Source organism: Epinephelus moara, chromosome 9, assembly GCF_006386435.1.
Source record: "Epinephelus moara isolate mb chromosome 9, YSFRI_EMoa_1.0, whole genome shotgun sequence".
Lineage (NCBI taxonomy): Eukaryota > Metazoa > Chordata > Actinopteri > Perciformes > Serranidae > Epinephelus > Epinephelus moara.
Window position 1 is genome coordinate 2405587 of NC_065514.1, and position 21959 is coordinate 2427545.

Sequence of the window (21959 nt, forward strand, 5' to 3'; positions counted from 1 at the left end):
TCTAATAAAATGCAGTATCTGTGCTGAAATGATCAGTACTATCACCACAAAATAATTTATGTGTCCCGTCTCTCTTCAGGTGACTCAGTTCCTCCTGGATAAGACACTAGTGATGGATGAAGATACCCTGTATGAGCTCTCACTGAAGATCGAACCCCGAGTACCACCTGGCTAACTATACCCTTATCTCACACACACATTCACATAAATGTGATCAACACACAGTATTTTCCATTGTACAAAATCAACCATGAATCAACACAACTTGAGACTCTTCCTCAGTAAAGCAGGGGTTGTTTCATCAAACACCACCAGGTATTGTGCTTAGGACACTCAGGAGAAAATGTGCCTTGTTGTATGAACATTAAATGTGTATATTTAGTGAACAGAATGAACTGTATAACAGACACGACTCTGCCATACAATCGTACAGTGATGACTGTGGAAACAACCATGTTAGCTTCTATACATGGCGCTAGAACGTAACCTGTTGCTGCTATCACGTTGTAAACAATCTGCCTCTGTAGTTAAATAAACACTCTCAGATGAGTTTTATATGACTGTACGATCAGGGCCGGATTCACCTGTCTGGGGTCACCAGGGGCCTCTTTGGGCCCCAGGTTTACTGTGTGGTGAAACCCAAATTAATAAAGAAATAGTCATCCCCGGAGCACTCTATTCTGAAATAACCTCACAGGCCAGCTTTCTTGGCAGTGTCAGCTGATGTTATGAAGAGCTTAAAACTAGATTTTCACCCCAAGAACGTCGTCAACACGAGATCAGGTGGTCAGGTATTTTAAGGGCCCTATCACATTGGTTAATATTGAGCTTTAAGGCCCAGACACACCAAACCGACTTCAGAGAACTAGCAGCGATGAAAGGTCCCTTTTGCGTCGCCTCATGTTGCCTGTGCGTTAGTCAAAAAGTTTAAGTTTTTTTTTAGTTTATTTACTTTATTAATCCCCCTGAGGGGAAATTCAATGTTTTCACTCTTGCTTGTCAATTACACACAGGTCCGAAAGACACACACATGCACAAACAGGACCTATACATGCACAAAGTGGAGAGATGTCAGAGTGAGGGGGCTGCCCTTTGGTCAGGCGCCCCGAGCGGTTGGGGGGTTTGGTGCCTTGCTCAAGGGCAACTCGGCAGTGCCCAGGAGGTGAATTGGCCCCTCTCCAGCCACCAGTCCACGCTCCATATTTTGGTCCGGACGGGGACTCGAACAGACGACCCTCCGGTTCCCAACCCAAGTCCCTATGGACTGAGCTACTGCCGCCATAGTTGCACATAAACACACCGCCAAGACTTCAACTGATGGCCAACAAGCTTGTACGTTCTGTGCCTGTATGAGAGGAAACCAGAAGACCATCTTGACGCAAGTTAGCCAGTAAGTACATTAACAGAACAATCCAGTGTTGAGAACAGAGCATATTTACCATGCGAACAATAACACAAACCATCAGGAAATGTTTTTGCTCAAGAGCTCAACGACTAAAGAAAAATAATCGTACCTTATGAAATGGTTTCAGTCTCATTCCCTCTTGACTCAGGCTGCTTTCAGCCCTAGAGTGGTCTCCTTTGGTCTGAATCAGGGACTCATGTTGTTCCAAAGTTGTATAATTGCCTAGAGTTGGTTGGTGTTCTCACGGCAGCATTTACAAGAGGACCAGATCAAATGCCTTGTGTGAGAAAGTTGCTCTTGATTGGTCAGAATTTCCATGTGGGAAAAATCCAGGAAGTAAAGCAAACGTTGAAGAAGAGTACACTTGCAAGATAAATGTGACACTTTCTAATGTCACAATGGAGGGACAACTACGCAGGTTGATTTTAGCGCTGCTCATCGTGGACTATATTGCTGTCATTGTTCATTTTAGTCAAACCATACAGTTTGAAAACGAGGCGCGGCTCCAACTAGAAAACAATGTTTTGATGCATTGGATGTGCTGAATGTGCATATTAAGGCAGTACAGGAGGAGGTGCACATTAATAATCCTCCAGGACTGTAACATGCTCATGTTTAACCCAAACAATGTGTCACTTAGGGGGCAAACCAACTTGAGTTTGATTGAACTGAAACGAACCAAACAGGGCAGGTGTGAAAGCGCTCTTAAGCTTTTTGTTTACTTTCCTCACTTTAATTTCTCTTCTTGTGTGCTGAGCTGAACTGCCAATCAGAGTGATGTGATTCAACAACAGGCTCCACCTCTCCGATTCAACATGATCCATCAGCTGAAAAAATCACAGACGAGGGCGGCTGATGCTCGCCAACAGCCCAACATCGACCGACCGTCTGCTTGGTGTGTCAGAGCCTTTAGTTTTTCATATCCACACAGTGAACCTGAAGCATCGGGGCCCCTGGGCGATTTATGACCCTGTGGAAGTAACCGCTTTGCACGGTTGGTCGTCCAGCCTTGTGTACAATACGTGTGCATGAAGACACACTGGGTTTCCTGAATAGCTGAAGTACAGTTAAAATATATTATCTACCTTAAATCTCCTGTTTCGGGGTGGCGATGATGCTCACAGGAGCATTCTTATATCTTCACTCATCTGTTAACACAAACAGTTTGTGTTGTTGCAGTTGCTCTTGTATTGCATTTGCATGTTAACTGCAAAAATCTCTAGACAGATTCCAAATCTGACAATATACGATAGTTCTCTCAAACTTAACATTTATTCATCTTTGTTGACAATCAAAAGCGTTTCCGCTTCAAATCACGTCTCCTCAGTTTTGTAACGTTTGTCATTTTATACAAATAATCTTCTTTTTTGCTCTGATGTTAAAAAGGTTTCTTACACGATAAAAGCCCTACTGTTATATTTCTTTTACATGTATCACTGTTATTATTATTAGCTCCTTGTCAATGTGATCTTTTAATCATATTCATATTTTAAACCTTGTTGACTGTATTAGTAAAATAGTAATATCTTTGCACTATTGATTTGTAAAGAATGTCAAAAGAAACTTATTTATAGCATGAATTAGCATGATGTCCCCTCCGTCCCTCAGACTACTGTTATCATTAGAGTTACTGTTACTGAGTTTTATTATGTTTGTTTGTTTATTTTGACTCCTGATGTCAGGAATCTTTAAATGCTTAAATACATTAGTATATGAGACCTTACTGTATACTTTGAAATTTCAGCTTTGCTCTTGTATTTTTCCAGCGTTTCTCTGTGATGTACAGATATTTACACACAATAAATGATGTGAATTATCATGTAAAGTTATAGTTTTTATGGCGATAAGAGGAAGATGCGATTAGACCTGAGAACTCAACGTACCGCAACTTCAGAAAACAAGCTCAACTATCAAATACAAAAAACACAATCAAATATAAACCTGCTCCACAAATACAGGGAACAAAAAAATATAGAAATGCACCTCAAATACAGACACGCATTGGAAATATAGAAAACACAACCAGATAGAGTAACGCACCAAAAAAAAAGAAAACACACAACCAAATACAGAAATGCACCTCAAATATGCAAAATACAGAAACACCACAATACAAAAAACAAAACCATACATACTGTAGAAACGCACCAAAAATAAAACATGACGCACCTCAACACAATCAAATGCAGAAAACAAATAAATATAGAAGCACACCTCAAATACATTAAATATAGAAATTCACCACAAATACATAAAACACAACCAAATGCACTCAAAAATGCACCACAAATACAGGAAACATGAATGTAGAAGCACATCTCAAATACACTAAATATAGAAATGCACCACAAATATAGAAAACGCAACCAAGAAATGCACCACAAATATAGAAAACGCAACCAAGAAATGCACCACAAATATAGAAAACGCAACCAAGAAATGCACCACAAATATAGAAAACGCAACCAAGAAATGCACCACAAATATAGAAAACGCAACCAAGAAATGCACCACAAATATAGAAAACGCAACCAAGAAATGCACCACAAATATAGAAAACGCAACCAAGAAATGCACCACAAATATAGAAAACGCAACCAAGAAATGCACCACAAATATAGAAAACGCAACCAAGAAATGCACCACAAATATAGAAAACGCAACCAAGAAATGCACCACAAATATAGAAAACGCAACCAAGAAATGCACCACAAAAACAAAAAACAACCAAATACAGAAATGCACCACATAAACAAAACACAACTCAAATACATAACCAAGAAATGCACAATTACAGAAAATAACCAAATGTAGAAACGCACCTCAAATTGCTAGATACAGAGATGCTCAACAAATACAGAAACGCACCTGAAGTACAGAAAGCAAAATCATACATAGAGACGCACCAAAAATAAAACACAATCAAGTGCAGAAGCACATCTTAAATACTCTAAATACAGAAACACACATCAAAGAAAGAAAACACAACCAAACACAGAAATGCACCAAAATAATGAAAACATAACACACCTCAAATACAGAAAACAAATGTAGAAACGCACCTCAAATCGCTAAAAACAGAAATGCGCCACAAATACAGAAAACACAACCAAATACAGAAACGCACCAAAAATCACGAAAATGCAACCAAATAGAGAAACGCACCAAAAATAAAGGAAACACAACCAAATACAGAAACGCACCAAAAATCACGAAAATGCAACCAAATACAGAAATGCACCAAAAATCACAAAAATGCAACCAAATACAGAAACGCACCAAAAATAAAGGAAACACAACCAAATACAGAAACGCACCAAAAATAAAGGAAACACAACCAAATACAGAAACGCACCAAAAATAATGCACAACCAAATTTTATAAAATGCACCTCAAGTACTCTGAATACAGAAACACACATCACAAACAAACACAGAAACATGCTACAAATACAAACAAAACAAGCAGTGCTGGAGATGCTGATAACTGCACAGAACAAAACAGAACTAATCTACAACAGGAGCTCTGAAGGGAAACTAAAAACGTATGAACACGTACAGACACGCATGTTGTTGCCATGGTTTGCAGCTCACGGAGTTACTGATCTCTACAACCTGTTAACAGTGTTGGAAGATGAGCTTACAGTGAATAAGGAGGCCACTAAGGCTAATAAATGATGATAATATCTGAACTTTAGAATCAGGATGTTAAAGTTTATTGCAGTACCACTGATTGGACACCATCTTCAATGCATGCACCATAAACCATGGCAGGAACTCGTGTCGAGGTTTGTTCTTCAGTTTTTAGTGTCCCCTGGAAACTTATATTAATTTGTACCTAAATTCTGTTTTGTTCTGTGTCACTATCAGTTTCTGTTTTGTATCTGCATTTAGTTTTTGCTTTGAATGTGTTGTCACCGTGATGAAAAAGTGCCCCTCATTATTATTTGCATGTGTTTTCTGAAGTTGCTGTGTGTGGAGCTCTCTGGATCACAGAGTGTGTGTGTGTGTGTGTGTGTGTGTGTGTGTGTGTGAGGAGGAAGAGATCAAGTGTGAGGGAAAATATCAAGGTCAAACTGGACAGTGATATCGGACCCCCGGTGCTCATGGTACATCATGGCTCAACACGAGCGGCTGGTGCTGGTGTAGCTCATGATGGTGGCCCTTGATTGGTTTCCAAAGATTTGCCTCTGAACTTATGATTGGCCTCCACTTTGTAATCCCACATGAGGGGGTGGAGCTCTCCAAGAGAGGAGAGTGAAAAGCTCTTTAACTGGAAACCTTCAGCAAGAAGGCAGAGCAGCTTCTCCACAGGTACTGTACCTTCTTTTCTTATCTCTCCTGCAGAGCGGCTCAGTTAGCTTCGTGCATCTCAGGCTGAGTGTTAAATTATTTGTAGAGTTTTTATCAAAGACGATGCAGGATATGCACCATCTCAACCTTATGAGATTTATAGATAATGTGAAGGGGGTTTGAGGTTTGAGTGCATGGTTCAAAAGTCAAAATGTTTAAATAGGAAAGGTCGTAGGAAGCTATAACTTTAAGAAGGTATGTAGCTGAATAGATACTGCAAAGAGAAGATTAAGAGAGGTGATAACTTGATTTATGTATTTGAACTAAACAGAAAACTTTGCATGCTAAAATCTCTCTGAGCAGATTTTCGTGCGCTTTGCTTAAAAATTCTTTTTTCTTTTGTTTCCTAAATGTTTTATTTTAAATTCTTGAGGCACTGTTACCTCGGCTGTGTCCTCTGAAAAGGACGAAGCTGCTCTTACGTCCTCTGCACGTACTCCCTCAGAGGTAAAAGGTTGTGCTGTCATGGGGAGGGGAGGCTGATCCCAGGTCTGTACTGGTTTTGGTGTAATCCTGACCATAAGACCATATGATCCAGTTGGCAGTGGAGGCTTTACAAAGCCAGTGCACAGAACGCCCTGGATGTCTTGAGAATTATTTAAAGACTTTGCACTTCCATCTTGAACTCTGACCTGATTTTCATCCTTAGACCTGCTGCTCCACGTCCTCTACCTGCCCTCCTCCCTGTTTCCATCCCTCTGCCTCTGTCCCGCTGACGTTGGCTCATGAGAGTTCGGTCTTGTGACCAGTTCAGAATGTCACCACGCTGTGAGCCAGGGATGGCTTGTGTCTTGGCACTGGATCCTGGCAGCACCCTCCAGTGATCTATTAATAATGTTACCACAGGCCCAAAGTTATGAACCTCCACAGACTGAGAGGGGAAGAAAGAGTCAGTGGGATAAATTCTGCTGAATGAAAAAATGCTGTGACCTCACGGAGGGACGTTTTACTCTTCAGTTGTCAGTTCAGTGCAGCACAGATCAGCCATCTTTTCTTTGACCTGGATTACCAGGAGTTCTGTCCTCACAGCTTCCCTCTATATTAAGAGACAGCCCTGCAGACACTGAAGGACAAGCTGCAGTATGACCTTTAATTAAGGTATTAAACATTTTAAATCCACCTTGATAGACATGTTTGCAGTATTGAATATTTTTGCCCTAACTGGTCACTACAGACTGGTTTCTTCCTGAGCTGTCTCACTTTGTCCTTAGAGCTTAAGACAGACTCTAATGGTAACTGAAGCATTAGTGGACATATGAAACCTGCCGTCGTGTTGGTGGGAGACTGGTGGTAATGCTAAGAGGCTAAGAGCATCTGCCACGGCCCCAACTACTCTAAGCTTGTTACTGTCTTTAACAAAAACCGGTGGGGGGTCGTCAATGCAGGAGGTGGGAAGCCCCAGTTACACTTTACACTGACGCACTCCATGTGAGTTTCTTTACGTGCCAAACCGATATTCTCCCAAACTGTAGGGGGCAGTGTATTAAAAACTCCTGTCTACAGCATGGATCTCCATTTCCTCCACCTGTCTGCACAGAATGCAAATTTGGGAATCCTAGGATAGCGAAGGCATGACCCGCCCTACTCGCTTTCTAATTGGTGAGCACTCGTTGCCTTTGTTGGTTGCATTGGTTAGGGTTAGGGTCAGAATGTCACGGTAAGCCAATCAGAGGCAGAGTAAGGTGGGCCATTCCTTCGCTATACTAGGAAATGCAGATTCTCGCCCAGCTTGTCTGCTGGAGTGACGTCAGTTTGGCCAAAGGGAAACTTACAACCCTCGCGGATGTGTCACATTAAACCTGTTTCATGCCTCGTATCGTCAGTTAGGTGCAGATGGCGCTCATGCTCCCTGCGAACATCTGGTCTTTCATACAGATTGTGTTCAAAGTGATCAGAGCGACTCCAAAAAACAGATTTCTATTTTACATTTTCAGACTTGCACTCCATTATATATACGCACTTTCGGGTCCTGTAGCGAGTCAATCACTGCAATGCGCTCTTTGCAACCACGTCCAGGTTGTTACAAATTCTTGAAGGTGTGCAGCTTGGCGCTGAGACCCAACGTGCACAGTCCTGCAGGCTGCAATTGTGCAATACCGCCATCCGCGCCGCACTGACCACAAGAAACGTGAAAGGTTTATATCAATCTCGATGCAGAGTTATCACATTGTACACTAATGCAGTTCACTTGGCGTCATCTCTGGTGCACACTTAAATCTTGGTGACAGCAAAGTAGCAAAGTACTAACTGGTCTTCTTTGTAAAATACTGCACATAGCGAGCTAACCTTTAGCATTTTAGCCAAAAGCTCTCTATATTTATTTCCTTTTCCTCTGTTTTGGACAGTTTACTCCTCTGTAGGATTTTTTCTCAGGATTTTACTGAAATTTATTCGGTAGAGTTATTGAAGAGGGGAAAAAAGCTCTTCCATCCAACGAGCTTTCAGTCAGCAAGCTTGTTAGCTTATTGTTCGCTAACAGGCCACAAAGCTCAGTCTTACTTATTCAAAATTCTACCATCGACCCCGTCTTACAAGCATTAACCATCCCTCTTATGTGGAGCAGTTTAACTAATGAACTCCCATAGCTTCCTCTATTTTTGCTCTCCATTTCTTTAAAGGTCATCACTGTCAAGACAGTTTGTTTTGGGGCAATAGAGAGCTGCAGGAATGAGTCCTAAAACCCGGAAATGAGTTAGCATGTTAGCACTCACGGGTCCCTCGACTCAAAGTCGGTGGGTTTTCGGTTAGATGTCTGATATAAGGTCTGTGGTTAACACAAGCTGGAGAGACTTTAACGTTTAGTTCTACGACACAGAATATGTCAGTAAAAACCTCACCGTGAATTTTGAGGCTTTTATGTGTATTAAAAAAGAACAGTTTCTAACAAGTGGCTAAATTTGACGACAGAACATCAGCAAACCGAGCACAGCTTACTTCTGACTTCAGTAATCATAAAAGTGGTGTTCATTTGTGAACGTTATCTTGCTGAACAAACGTTTAAGAGTCATTAATGTTTGTTTGCCACAGAGCTTATTTTCTGCGATAATCCAAAATCCAAAAGAAACATCCCGCTGACTTTCTGACGAGGGGACCAGGGCGACACTAGCTACCATACTGGCCTACAGAAAAATGCCACTCCTGCAGCACCCTCATGGCACAAGTCAAAGTTTAAGTTGACGCAAAAGATTGACACATATTTACTTAATAAACTAATTGCAGAAATTCAATTGAATTTAAGTGATTTTACTGCAAAGTTTACTGCAAAGTTTTTCAGTTTAAAATACTGGAATAACTGGCAGTAATGGTGAGAGGTGTCAGTTTATATGAAGGTGTTGTATGTCCGCCCTCTTAATGTGATTGGATGGGATTAGTTGGCTGATAGCTGCACAGGTGTGAAGGAGCCGCTTACTGTAAAGCATGAGTGAACCAGCTAGGCTAATGTTAGCGACTCGTACCTGAGCTAACGTTGTGCTCGAGTACTATGAACGTTAGTGTGATTTATTTGTACTGTGTGACCCTCACACCTTCATCAACATATCAAACTAACTACTCTACTCTCTTATTTCTCTCTGCAGCTCATTTGCTACTGACAGAGTTACGAATCATCAGAAAAGATGGCGAGCTCTTTCACACGCCTGATCTCCGGCCGCAACACGGCTGTGCTGTTGGCCAGCTTGGGCGCGGGAACGATGGCCACCGGCTACCTGTTGAGCGAAAATGGCTCGCTGGCTGCAGATGTGAAGACGAAGCTCTATCCTCCCAGGTAAGACCGGGTAACATCGACGCCTCTGATGAAGGAACAAATAATGATGTAAAGAATAAGACGGAGGTGTGGAGGGTGCAGGAAGAGGTCCACTCTCTGTGTTTCATCAGAGCAGTGGATGGATGATCTTGACGGGTCGGTGAAAAGTCCACCCTCTATAATTATCTGCCTCAGCAACACAGAAACAAACCACATGCTCGTGTGACTGACACAGTTCAGAACAATGACTCACTGCTTTGTTTCCACAACAGAAGCAACTGTATTTTATGCAACTTAATATGGCTTCAGTACAGTTCTCCTCCTTCTTAAGCTAAATAAACTCTTTTAAAACCCTCTCTGCTCCGGCCTGTTCTCACTCAGTGGACGTTGGCATCAAACACGAAGGACCCTTTTGTGGCGGTATGATACGCACCAGGCGGCAAGCGTGGTAGATGGGTCAAACAAACTCCAGACATTCATCCGGGAGTTTTTTTTCTAACCCTGACCACAGACTTTTGTTGCCTAAACCTCTGAAAATAAACCTAAAAACAAAGTGTTTTACCTACTTTAAGTTGATTCTGAAGTTTATTGTGAATAACGAGCAGGAAGTACTTTAACCCTTTGAAACCTGGAGTGACATCACTTTTCTTGTGCTGCTTTCAGATGTCTTTCACAAGTATTTCAACCTTTGAACTATATTGCTGCGATTTTTTTTTTTAAACATGGGAAAAAAGGCAATATTGATTTTAGAAAATTATTTTGAAAATAAAAATAAATAAATAAATCGGGGAAAAGGAAAAAAGCTAGGAACAAAATATATATTTATAATTATTATTATTATTAGAGATTAAATTAAATTTTTATTAGATTATTAGAATAGGTCATTTCCTTGTTTGTTTTTTCTTTTTTTTCTTTTTTACTAATTTTCTTTTTATCCAATCCACTTTATTTATATAGCATTTTACAAACGGAGGTTTCCAAAGTGCTGCACAGAAACAGAAATAAAATACTAGAAACAGAAATATAATCAAATAAGAGCAATAAATTAAAAACAATAAATAAAACCAAATAAAATCATTAAGAAAATCAATAAAAGGAATCAAAAGACAACTCTCATGCTACGTTAAAAGCCAGAGAATAAAAGTGAGTCTTAAGACGAGACTTAAAAGTTTCAACTGTGGGCGCGATTTTAATCTGAAGGGGTAGGGAGTTCCACAGTTTAGGGGCGACCATTTTATTAATTTCTTGCAAATGTTCTGAGTCATTCTTCTTTCGTTGCTCATTGCCTTCTTCACGTTTTTGTTAGAAATCAAGTCAATTATCTCAGGTTTCAAAGGGTTCAAAACGGAAGTGTATTTTGAAAAGACACAATAGATGTAAAAATCGGAAATTGACACGTCGTCTGTGAACGTCTAAAACCGACACAGATGGCTATGTAGCGTGTCATATTTAGACGTGTGTGTCCACTGACAAAGCAGCGATATTTAATGAGTTGGGATGAAAATGTGTTGGATCAGCTGGAAAATGCATCGTCGTCATGACGCTAAAAACAGGCTGTTTTGGGGACTTTATGAAGATTTGTGGTTCTCACATGTTGCCACGCTACAAACATATGATCTTATAGAATATGATGCATCACTGTAGATTAAACTATCCAACAGTATACGAAGGACTTAAAAACATCTACAGCAGTAAAATGAAACACTAATGCAGCAGCAACATTAATCCAGAAACATCAGATAGAACGTGAAACACTGAGCACCTGTGGAGTATTTCACAGTGTGTACGGCGTTAGTGAACATGTGAGAGTGTGAAAGAGCACATGAGGTCACAGCACTGTCCTGCAGTATCACTGACGCTCTCAGGTTTCATCTGCGTTACCTTTGACTCACTCTCCCTCCCTCTGCCCGACTCATTCACACAACCTCTCTGTCACCACGTCTCTTTACATGTGCGCAGTCATGACAAATGACTGTGGCTCAGTCAGGAGGAACAGATTAATCAAGTAAAGATAATGATTAATACAGGATATACGTGTACAGATTAACAGATGATTTAAGCTGATTATGGTTTAACAGAAGAGGGGAACATTTGTGATTGAGGGACATCTGACTGGCAGCAGGATAAATCTCCACATAGAGTCCAGACACTGGTGGAGGTGGCTGATGACTCTGAGGCTGCAGAGGCTGATGACTCTGAGGCTGATGACTCTGAGGCTGCTGAGGCTGATGACTCTGAGGCTGCAGAGGCTGATGACTCTGAGGCTGCTGAGGCTGATGACTCTGAGGCTGATGACTCTGAGGCTGCAGAGGCTGATGACTCTGAGGCTGATGACTCTGAGAAGGCTAGGCGGTGATGGGGAGGTGGAGGGTTCGCACGGCTGCAGCATGACAGAACTTCAGGCAGTAAAAGAACTGTATTTAAAATGAGGAGCAGTGAGATGATAGGCTGACAGAGAAGGTGTGTCACTGTGCTGTTGGTTGGTTGTGAATCAGCTGTAGAGCAGCTGATGACAGTTGACAGCCTCGGACAATGACAGAGGGTGAGCATGTGTGCGAGGTGTGAATGACAGGGTGAGACAGAATAATTACAGCCTAGGCATGAAATGTTTTGTCTTCCTGACTGAACTTTAGTTAGAGCTTCACGTGTGTCCCAAGGGTGCCAGAAGATAGGTTTTACTCAAAGTCACATTTTGAGAGCATCTTAGTTTCTTTGTGTTTCCTGTTGAAACAGGATTTTGGGTTTTGTTGTGATTTAGAGGAATATTTCACCTAGAAAATGATCATTTGTTGTACAACTACTCAGCACACACACACCTTGGATTTATAAAGAAAAATTAATTTTTATGTTTCTGCACCGGCGTTAGCTGTGGCAGGTAGCATGATGGTTTTGGTTTGTCCATACGTCCGTCAGTATGTCCGTCACATCCTTGTGAACACGATATCTCAAGAATGCCTCAAGGGAATTTCTTTAAATTTGTCACAAATGTCCACTCAGACTCGAGGATGACGTGATTAGTTTTTCATGGTCATAGGTCAAAGGTCAAGGTCATTGTGACCTTGTCTGTCCCATTCTTTTGAGCGTGATATCTCAAGATGCCATGAGGGAATTTCTTCAAATTTGGCACAAACATTCACTCAGACTCGAGGATGAACTGATTTTGGTGGTCAAGAGTCAAAGGTCAAGGTCACTGTGACCTTGCAGCCATTTCATTCTTGTAAACGTGATATCTCAAGAACAGTAGGTATGGGAATCACCAGAGGCTCTACTCTACAATATTATCACAATACTTACGTCACAATATAGTATTCAATATTATTAACGTGTTGTGATATGCTGAGTATTGTGATAAAATATATTGCAATTTAATACCTTTTTTCATCTGTAAATTATGTCCCCGAAGGAAAACTTTGTCAACATCTGTGTTATCTAATAAGATAGATAGAAGTTTTCTGTCATCTTACTTAAATCATTTTAGTTGCAGCAAAATATGTGTAGTGGACTGAAATGCAGTTGATTTTAATATCCAAATAGACTACACATCTAAATCTTAATTTGTATTTGTAATATTAATAATCAATATAATAAAAAAATAGGTACTTGGCACTGTGTGACGATACAATATTGCCACACAAAAATATCGCGATACTGTGCTGTATAAAAAAAAAAATCCCCCCACCTCTAAAGAACAACTTGAGGGAATTTCTTCGAATTTGGCACCAACGTTCACTTGGACCCTAATGAGACACTTAATAGTTTTTGGTGGTCAGAGGTCGAGGTCACTTCAACCATGTCTGTCTCCTTCATGTAAACGGGATATTTTAAATAACCTCGAAGGAATTTCTCCAAATTTGGCACAAACGTTCACTTGGACTGTAGATGAACTGATTGGATTTCGGTGGTCAAAGGTCAAGGTCTGTGTGACCTGGCACATTGAGAATCACAGTATTTTTTTTTTACAGTATTTTTTTTTATTATTTTTTAGATATATATTTATATACTGGAAGAACAGTACATCAGAGCTGTGTAATGATATGATGGCAATAAAAGGTAACAAAGGGAAAAATAACCATCAGACACAGATTCTGATTCAAAGCATTGTATTTTTATGTCTCAGTATAAGCAGGATCATTAAACTACATACGCTCAAATCTTTCCACTTCCTCCTCTCCTGCAGCTCCGACTTCCCCGACCTGAGGAAACACAACAACTGCATGGCGTCGGCTCTGACTCCGGCCGTCTACGCCAAACTGAGGGACAAGCTCACCCCCAACAACTGGACCCTGGACCAGTGCATCCAAACCGGAGTGGACAACCCTGGACACCCTTTCATCAAGACGGTGGGCTGCGTGGCCGGTGACGAGGAGAGCTACGAGGTAAGAGAGGTCAAAGGTCACAAGTTGGGACAGCAGATATGATAGTTCGAAGACGATCTGATTTTGAAAGTTTTGACTTGATCTTATGTTTCCTGCAGGTGTTTGCTGAACTCTTCGACCCCGTCATCAAAGACCGCCACAACGGCTACGACCCCAGAACCATGACACACCCGACTGACCTGGACTCCTCCAAGGTGTTTACCCCACCGCTGCCCGACCCCTCCACCTGCTGGTCCTACATGTGTTGAACAATATTTCTGTCTTCCTCTCCAGATCACCCATGGCATGTTTGACGAGAACTACGTCCTGTCCTCCCGCGTCCGCACCGGCCGCAGTATCCGTGGTCTGAGCCTCCCCCCAGCCTGTTCGAGGGCGGAGCGCCGCGAGGTGGAGCGGGTGGTGGTGACGGCCCTGGCCGGCCTGAAGGGAGACCTGGCAGGACACTACTACAGCCTGGGAGACATGACGGAGAAGGAGCAGCAGCAGCTCATCGATGTGAGTTTGAAGTTGTTCTTTGACACCATCAAACTGTTTATCAAAGCTACAAACCTTTTTCCTGTTGACCTATTACGTCACAGACCAAGCAATGGACAAACAAGTTAGCTACGTTAGCCAGCTGCTAACTGCTACCATGGTGGACAACTTTACAGCTCTGTACATTTGGTTCGTCCAAAAAGTCACGGCTCTGGATGTAGATTTCTCCATGTTGTTACCTTGACCAGGCTGCAAGATCGAAACCATTAATGAGCACAGGGATGAATGTTCACAGTACCATAACCGTCTCAGAAAATATTGTGGTTTCACGGTATTGGGGTCTTACAGAATTTATCTTAATATCAGTCAGGATGACCCTTAAAGGGACGAGAATAAAAGGACTATTGTTGGTTGAACAAAGGTTTTGTTTCTATAATTGAAACTTGAAATCATTTTTTTAAATTCAAGTTTGAGTAAAAAGTCTCCCTTTTGAAAATAACTAAAATAAAGTTAAGATTCTCCGTCCAGTACACGGTATGATAACAGTTAATTTTAATATCACAGTATACCTTAAAACTGGTACACAGCTGCAACCCTAAATGAGTGTGAATTATTTTTAATATTTCTTCATAAATCTTCACTAAGACTGATTTGTGTAAAGATTACTATTAAAACAAAGCTCTTACTGCTTCATACAACATCTCACCATCAGGTCCAGTTCTTCCAAAATATCACATGGCAAGAGAATAATAAGTAAATCATTGCTCATTGATCAGGCTAGCTGTTTCCCTTTGTTTCCAGTCTTTATGCTAAGCTAAGCTAACCTGCTGCTGGCTCCGGATTTATATGTACCGTACATGAAGGATATGAAAGTGGCATCAATCTTCTGTTTAATCTGCAAGAACGTCAAAGTGTATTTCCCAAAGTGTCGATCTGTTGCTTTAAGTCTGAGGAAATGACCCTGATGATGTCACTGTTGCATCATCAGGGTCATTTCAGCTTCATATTTATGACTGACAGTCTGTATTCAGACCACTTGTTATCTCCAGTCGTGAACCAATCAGTCCTTTAGGTTCACTTTTATTGACCCTCCTGTTCTGATGATTTCACGCTGCGCCACACAAGGATCACTTCCTGTTCGACAAGCCCGTGTCTCCCTTACTCACCTCGGCCTTCATGGCCCGAGACTGGCCCGACTCCAGAGGGATCTGGTAAGAACTGCTGTTAGCAGTGCGAGTAACGAGATGACAAGTCGACCCGCACCCTCTCCTGTCCCAGGTCCCCGACCTCTATCCTCTCCACACAGCTGTTTATTCACTGAGTCGTAGAGTTAACGTCCTCCTGCCTCTGTCTCCTACCTGTCCCTACCTCCCTCCACCTCCCTCCACCTGTAGGACCACTTCCTGTTTGACAAGCCCATCTCTCCATTGTTGACATGTGCCTTTATGGCCAGAGACTGGCCGGACGCCAGGGGCATCTGGTAGGGTGTGTTCAGCTCTGCTGCATGTCTGCTGTGTGCAAAGCCAACATCCACACACTGACCCGTGTCACTGATGTACACAGTGGTCGAATGTAACTGAGTACATTTACTCAAGTACAAATTTTAAGGTATTTGTACTTTACTTGAGTATTTCCATTTTATGCATCTTTATACTTCATACTACTCCACATCTCAGAGGTAAACATTGTATTTCTTTCTATGCTACGCTTCCAAAAATGATTGTTCTCATTGGACACTAACACATGAAGAATATGGGTCAGGTTAATAAAAATCAAAGTTACCCATTAAGCTAAATAAGAGAGGGGTTTTGAATGCAGGACTTGTAGTGGAGTATTTTCCCAGTGTGTATCAGTACTTTTACTTCAGTAAAGAATCTGAACACTTCTCCCACTGCTGGATATATTTAATATGTCTCTCCACATCCTGTGAAGCCCAACTGAACACTTCAGTTATTGCTCTGATTGTGACGCATGTTGGTGGGAAAATACCAACAGGAAGTGTGTTTTGTTTTCCATTTTGTTTGTGTTTACAAACGCATGTGTCTCTGACATATTATTAATTCTGCTCAGAGCGGCAGCATGAATATTAAAGTGTCTGTGGAATCAGGTCCTTTATGAACCATGAGTCATCCCAGGTAATGAAAAGAGTGTTTCACCTGGAGAGCTCTTTGTTTAGTGTCTCTGTGGCTGCTTCTCTTCAGGCACAACAATGAGAAGACCTTCCTGATCTGGGTGAACGAGGAGGACCACACCAGAGTCATCTCCATGGAGAAGGGAGGCAACATGAAGAGAGTGTTTGAGCGATTCTGCCGAGGACTCAAACAGGTACGGAGGAGTCTGTGGAGTTATCACACACATGATGCAGAGACAGAGCGGTGTGATGTTCACAGAGACAGTAGTCACAGCTTTTAACTGTTCAGTCCATCATGTTGGTCCAGACGGGTTTATCTCAACGGCTATGAAATTTTCTGCATTCATGTTCCCCAGAGGATAAATCCTACTGACTTTGGTGATCCCCCGACTTTCCCTTTAGCGCCACCTTGAGGTTAACTTTGGTGTTTGTAGTCAAATATTTCCACAGCAATTGGATGAATCGCCTCATCATCAGGTCAAAATCTGAATTTGTTCAACGCTTTGGTTTATGATCAAATAGCTACAAAACTAACGGCATTCCAGTGTAAATTTTGACAGCACTTTTAGATCTGGTCTGAGTCTTGAGACGAAAATACTAATTAGTTCAAGTCACATTTATTCATTTTATCCTTCATAGGTTTGTCGACAAAGATTCAAAATAGGTTTGTTGACAAAAATTCTAAACATTTTAGTCGACTAAAATTAAAAAAAACTGTAGTGGATGGAAATTCAGAATGTTTTAGTTGACAAAAACTCAAAACTTTTTAGTAGAGGAAAATTCAAAATATGTTTGTCGATGAAAATTCAGAACATTTTAGTTGATGAAAATTCAGAACGTTTTAGTTCATGAAAATTCAAAAATATTTTAGTCTCTGAAAACTCAATGTTTTAGCCAACAAAAACTCAAACATCTTTAGTGGAGGAAAATTCAAAATATGTTTGTCAGTGGAAATTCAGAACATTTTAGTTGACAATAATTTTAAACTTCTTGGAAGAAAAAAAATCTAAACATTTTAGTTGATGAAAATTTAAAAAATTTAATGGACGAAAATTCAAAATGTTTTAGTTCATGAAAATTCAAAATATTTTATTTGACAAAAATTCAAAATATTTCAGTCTATAATTTTCAAAATGTTTTAGTTGACAAAAATTCTAAACATTTTAATTGACGAAAATTCTAAAATTTTCAATGGGCGAAAATTCAAAATGTTTTAGTCGCCAAAAAATGTAAAGCATTTCTGTCAATGAAAATTCAAAAAAAAAATTGTGGATGAAAATTCAAGACGTTTTAGTCAACAAAAATTCTAAATATTTTATTTGACAAAAATTCAAAATATTTCAGTTGATAAAAGTTCTAAACATTTTAGTGGTCGAAAATTCAAAATATTTATGTGAAACATAAAATGTTTTTTTGTCCATTACTCTGCGTCATATCTCAGGAACAGAAGGGGAGACATTTGGTCAGATACTGAATTGGTGACTCTAATCTTGAAACTGTGCTGATTGTATAGATCTTCTGTGAGTGAAGCATCCATGTTTTCACTGACATGGATGGAGACTGTCAGAGACACTGGACTGGTGGGCGGAGTCAGTAATTTTAGTTCATTGGAGAAATTCAAATTACTGCTGGCTGTCCTGCAGGTGGAGCACCTGATCCAGGAGAGAGGCTGGGAGTTCATGTGGAACGAGCGTCTGGGCTACATCCTCACATGTCCCTCCAACCTGGGCACCGGCCTGCGGGCGGGCGTGCACGTGCGCCTGCCAAAACTCAGCCAGGTAACACACACACACTCACTATAACAGATACAACACAGATAAAACTACAGTGACCAGCTATTTAAGAAAAGTACTGAGACTTTTTATTTTAAATTAAATTGTGTTTTTAAAGATTAACGTCTTCAGTAGGAACCAATCGGCTCCGAGCTGAGAGCCACAGACAGGAAGTCAGACAGTATTGAGAGACAGACTCTTTTCAAGAGTTTTTTGATACAGATAAAATACAGAATACCCTTTATTGTCCATCTCCTCAGGATGTTTGTGTGTTTGCAAGGTCAAGATTAAACTTTAAATCTCATCTTTCGCCCAAATACTTTACAGCATCAGTCGATATTACCTTCTGCATATGTGCTCTTGGATGTCAGTGAGATTTTACTGTGAGTTACAACAAGTTCCGCATGATTGAAATCACTCTGCAGGACCCACGCTTCTCCAAAATCCTCGACAACCTGCGGCTGCAGAAAAGAGGCACAGGTGGCGTGGACACGGCTGCTACTGGAGACACCTTCGACATTTCCAACAACGACCGTCTGGGCAAATCTGAGGTGAGCATCAGACGGTTATATCACCTTAATTCAATGCATACTGTGGGGCACACTGGAAGCCGTCAGCCATCAAAGTTTACGACATCTCAGACTCATAAGAAGCTGATATTTGTTGCAGAGATAACCTGTGATGTGTCTGTCTTCAGGTGGAGCTGGTCCAGCTGCTGGTCGATGGGGTCAACTACCTGATTGAGTGTGAGAAGAAGCTGGAGAAAGGACAGGACATCAAAGTCCCGTCTCCCATTGCTCAGTTCAGGAAGTAAAAGCTGGTCTCATCGTGACATCAGTGTCAGCAGGAGGGCGGCTCTGCACTCGGCGCCACCTCCCAAACCTCAGAACGACGTCTGACCACTGCTACAGAGGAGGCGCTCTCTTTAATCCTCTGAACCATTGCAAATCTTTAGGGAAACCTAATCTTAGACATGAACTGCAGTTAGGGGAAAATTCTACCTCACGTTTAAGGTCGTCACTGTAACCCTGACTTCAATAAAGCCGACAGTGTTTAACACTTTGACTCTGCTGCCTTTTCTTTGATTCAACTACGGTGGCCCTGAGAGCTCAATCCGCTGCAAATTAAAGGTCCAGTGTGTCAGATTTAGTGGCGTCTAGTGGTGAGGATTGCAGATTGCAACCAGGTGAAACTTCTCGTGGTTAGAATTGTTCAGGAGGTTTTTACCAGGAGCTGAATTATCCGCAGAGGTCTCTTCTCTCCAAAACAAACAGACCAGCTGATTTGAACCAGTAAAAACACTGAATAAAACAGTTTCATGTTACAAATCAGTGTTTTCTAAGTGTTCAGCTTGTCAGACATTTAGCCTAGAGCCTTCTATGTGTGCTCACCTTTTTCCCTGATAACTTAAGAACCAGGGGGCGTATTCACAAATGTTCTGAGATCACTCTCAAAGAGCTCCTAACTTAGCCTGAAAACTTTTAACCTCCTCTGTTAAATGGTATCTCCCAGGCGCACTACGTCATCAGACCATGTGATGTTTGGTATTGCCGGATTCAGGAAGCTCTCGACTTTTCAAAAATAACATCGTTTTTCTTTTATTTATTATGTATTTCACACCAGAGCAGCCTAAACACACAAAGTCCAAAATCACAATGAGTGGTGACAAGTCATGTCATGACGTTTTTCGAGGGGAAAAGTTAAAGGATTACTCGCGATCTTATGCAGAGCTGTTAGCGGGGACTTAGCTGTTTTATAAAAGGTAAGAGTCTCACTCCTACCACTATTTTTGGCTGAGATATACCGTCTAGAATGTAGGATCATAACCTTCACGTTTCATATGGCTTTATTTGGTGATATTTTATGGTGTTTCTGTGTCATAAACAACATCAGCTATCATAATCACACCTGATTTCAATAAGGTACAATGTTTGAAGCTGGCTGAGTGTTGTTTGATCACTGATAGTACTGTTTTGAAGCAGAGTGACCCACTTGTCATTTGGAGCTCCGCCTGGATCTTTTCATGGTAAAAACACTGTAGAATGGTCATACTTTGAGCAGTCTTCTTCAAATTTGAAACAAGTGTTCATTGATAGTGTGCCTACAGCCCCACAGTGTCATTTACCTGCTCAGATGAAGCCACAGACAGTTATTCATCCTGAAACACATTTTTTATTTTATTTTAGGCAAAATCTTCAACTTTTTACTGACTTCAGAGGCCCATTACTCTGTCTCTGTATCACCTAGAGTGTTTCTGACACTTTCACAAGAAACTTCAGGGAGTTTTCTTTCTGGCAAGACCTCATGCATGCATGTAGTCAGAGCGGTTCAGAAGCTACAGTCATTTTAATTTGGGTATGTCATTTTAGGCGTTTTCACTACAAAATGGGGGTGGAGTGCAAGACGAGTCCTAGGCTAGAAGTGATATAGAACAGTTCTCTGAGCGAGGAAGGGACAGAAACTTACTATTGTTAGGTATGATGCATTCTTTTAACAGGTGTGATTGGTTGTCACAGACACGCCCTTTTGTGAATCTGTAAGGTGTGAGGACACCCAGTGGAAATGAGATGAACTGCTGACTTTTAAAGTGTTGTCATTGTTGGTGTGATCACTCTACTGATGGAAGGTTGAGACAGACTCAAGTCGTCACTGATGTGTTTTTCCAGTTTTTCAAGTATCTTTAGGTGTGAGATGTGTCCATATCCCTAAAGAGACTGACCACAAACATTATTTCTGCGCGATCTCGTCTGTAGCATTTCATTTACTCTCTGTCACTGAGATGTTTAGAGAATATTTCTCCGACCTCCAGTCTAGACCCAGTGTTTGGTTTGTCCGTCCTGAGCCACTGTAGAATAGGGTGGAAGCGATATACTGGTTTTAGGGTATACTATGATATTTGCTAGTCTACGAAAAAAATGTTACTGGGCAGAGTATCTCCCCTTTATTCTAAACTTTATATTTATTAATTTTTACAATTATTTAATTAACAAAACTTTAATATTTGAAGGCAAACTGTAAAACTAACATTTTGTCAAGAATATTGTAATCACAAAAATACCCTGGAATATCGTGATATTATTCTACGGCCATATTGCCAGACCCTACTTTTTACACAAACTTCCACTGACAAAATGGTTTCAGTTAAAGTAATGAAAAGTTTGTTCAACCAACAATAGCCCTTCAGTTTTTATTCCTTTAAGGCTCATTCTGACCGATAATATAAAATCTGTTATACCATGAAACCACAATATTTACAGTGACAGTTATCGTACCGGGAAAATCTCTACAGTAGAAACATGGCGGTGCAACATGGTGATCTCTGTAGACGAGGGCCTGCTAACGATTCTTATTTTCAGGTGATTATATACTGAGGAAAATATACTTATATTCCATTTATGTCAGTATATCCCTCTGAATCATGCACTGGACCTTTAATTATTAATCTGACATTAGCATGAGGGGGCCCAGTGTCACTTTAATATTCCAGGTGGCTACAAACACAAACAGGAAGTGAAGAAAAATCTTTTAATAAACACAACAGTACAGATTTAAGCATCCATCGCAGACCTTTATTCATTAGTGACCCTCTGCCCTCCACCTGCAGATATCACCCTCAGTCGGCTGGTGCTCCGTTAGCTATCAGAGAATATTAAGATCCTAATTACAGCGTGTTTAAGATGGAGAGAAGCTGATCACAGCCGCACTGC

At 40.9% G+C, this 21959-nt stretch overlaps 2 protein-coding genes across 4 annotated transcripts in view; both read left to right on the forward strand.

Annotated features, from left to right (window-relative positions):
• The window catches only part of rasgrf2a (Ras protein-specific guanine nucleotide-releasing factor 2a), a 62933-nt gene extending 57374 nt beyond the window's left edge, over window positions 1-5559 (forward strand). For 2 of the 3 annotated variants that reach the window (XM_050053816.1, XM_050053815.1), the window contains one exon: window positions 80-3224. In XM_050053816.1, the coding sequence (XP_049909773.1) occupies window positions 80-175 (96 nt within the window). In that variant the 3' untranslated portion in view covers window positions 176-3224. Of the gene's footprint in view, window positions 1-79; window positions 3225-5443 lie in introns of those variants that run through there. The other variant, XR_007570508.1, reaches the window with a different exon arrangement.
• Window positions 5560-5634: 75 nt separating this feature from the next.
• On the forward strand, window positions 5635-19311 carry ckmt2a (creatine kinase, mitochondrial 2a (sarcomeric)). The gene is made up of 10 exons (XM_050053868.1): window positions 5635-5718; window positions 9333-9520; window positions 13677-13875; window positions 13974-14069; window positions 14149-14370; window positions 15475-15560; window positions 16551-16674; window positions 18124-18258; window positions 18678-18803; window positions 18950-19311. Exons 2-10 carry the CDS (start codon window positions 9372-9374, stop codon window positions 19064-19066), a joined length of 1254 nt encoding a protein of 417 aa, XP_049909825.1. The 5' UTR covers window positions 5635-5718; window positions 9333-9371; the 3' UTR covers window positions 19067-19311.
• Window positions 19312-21959: the final 2648 nt, after the last annotated feature.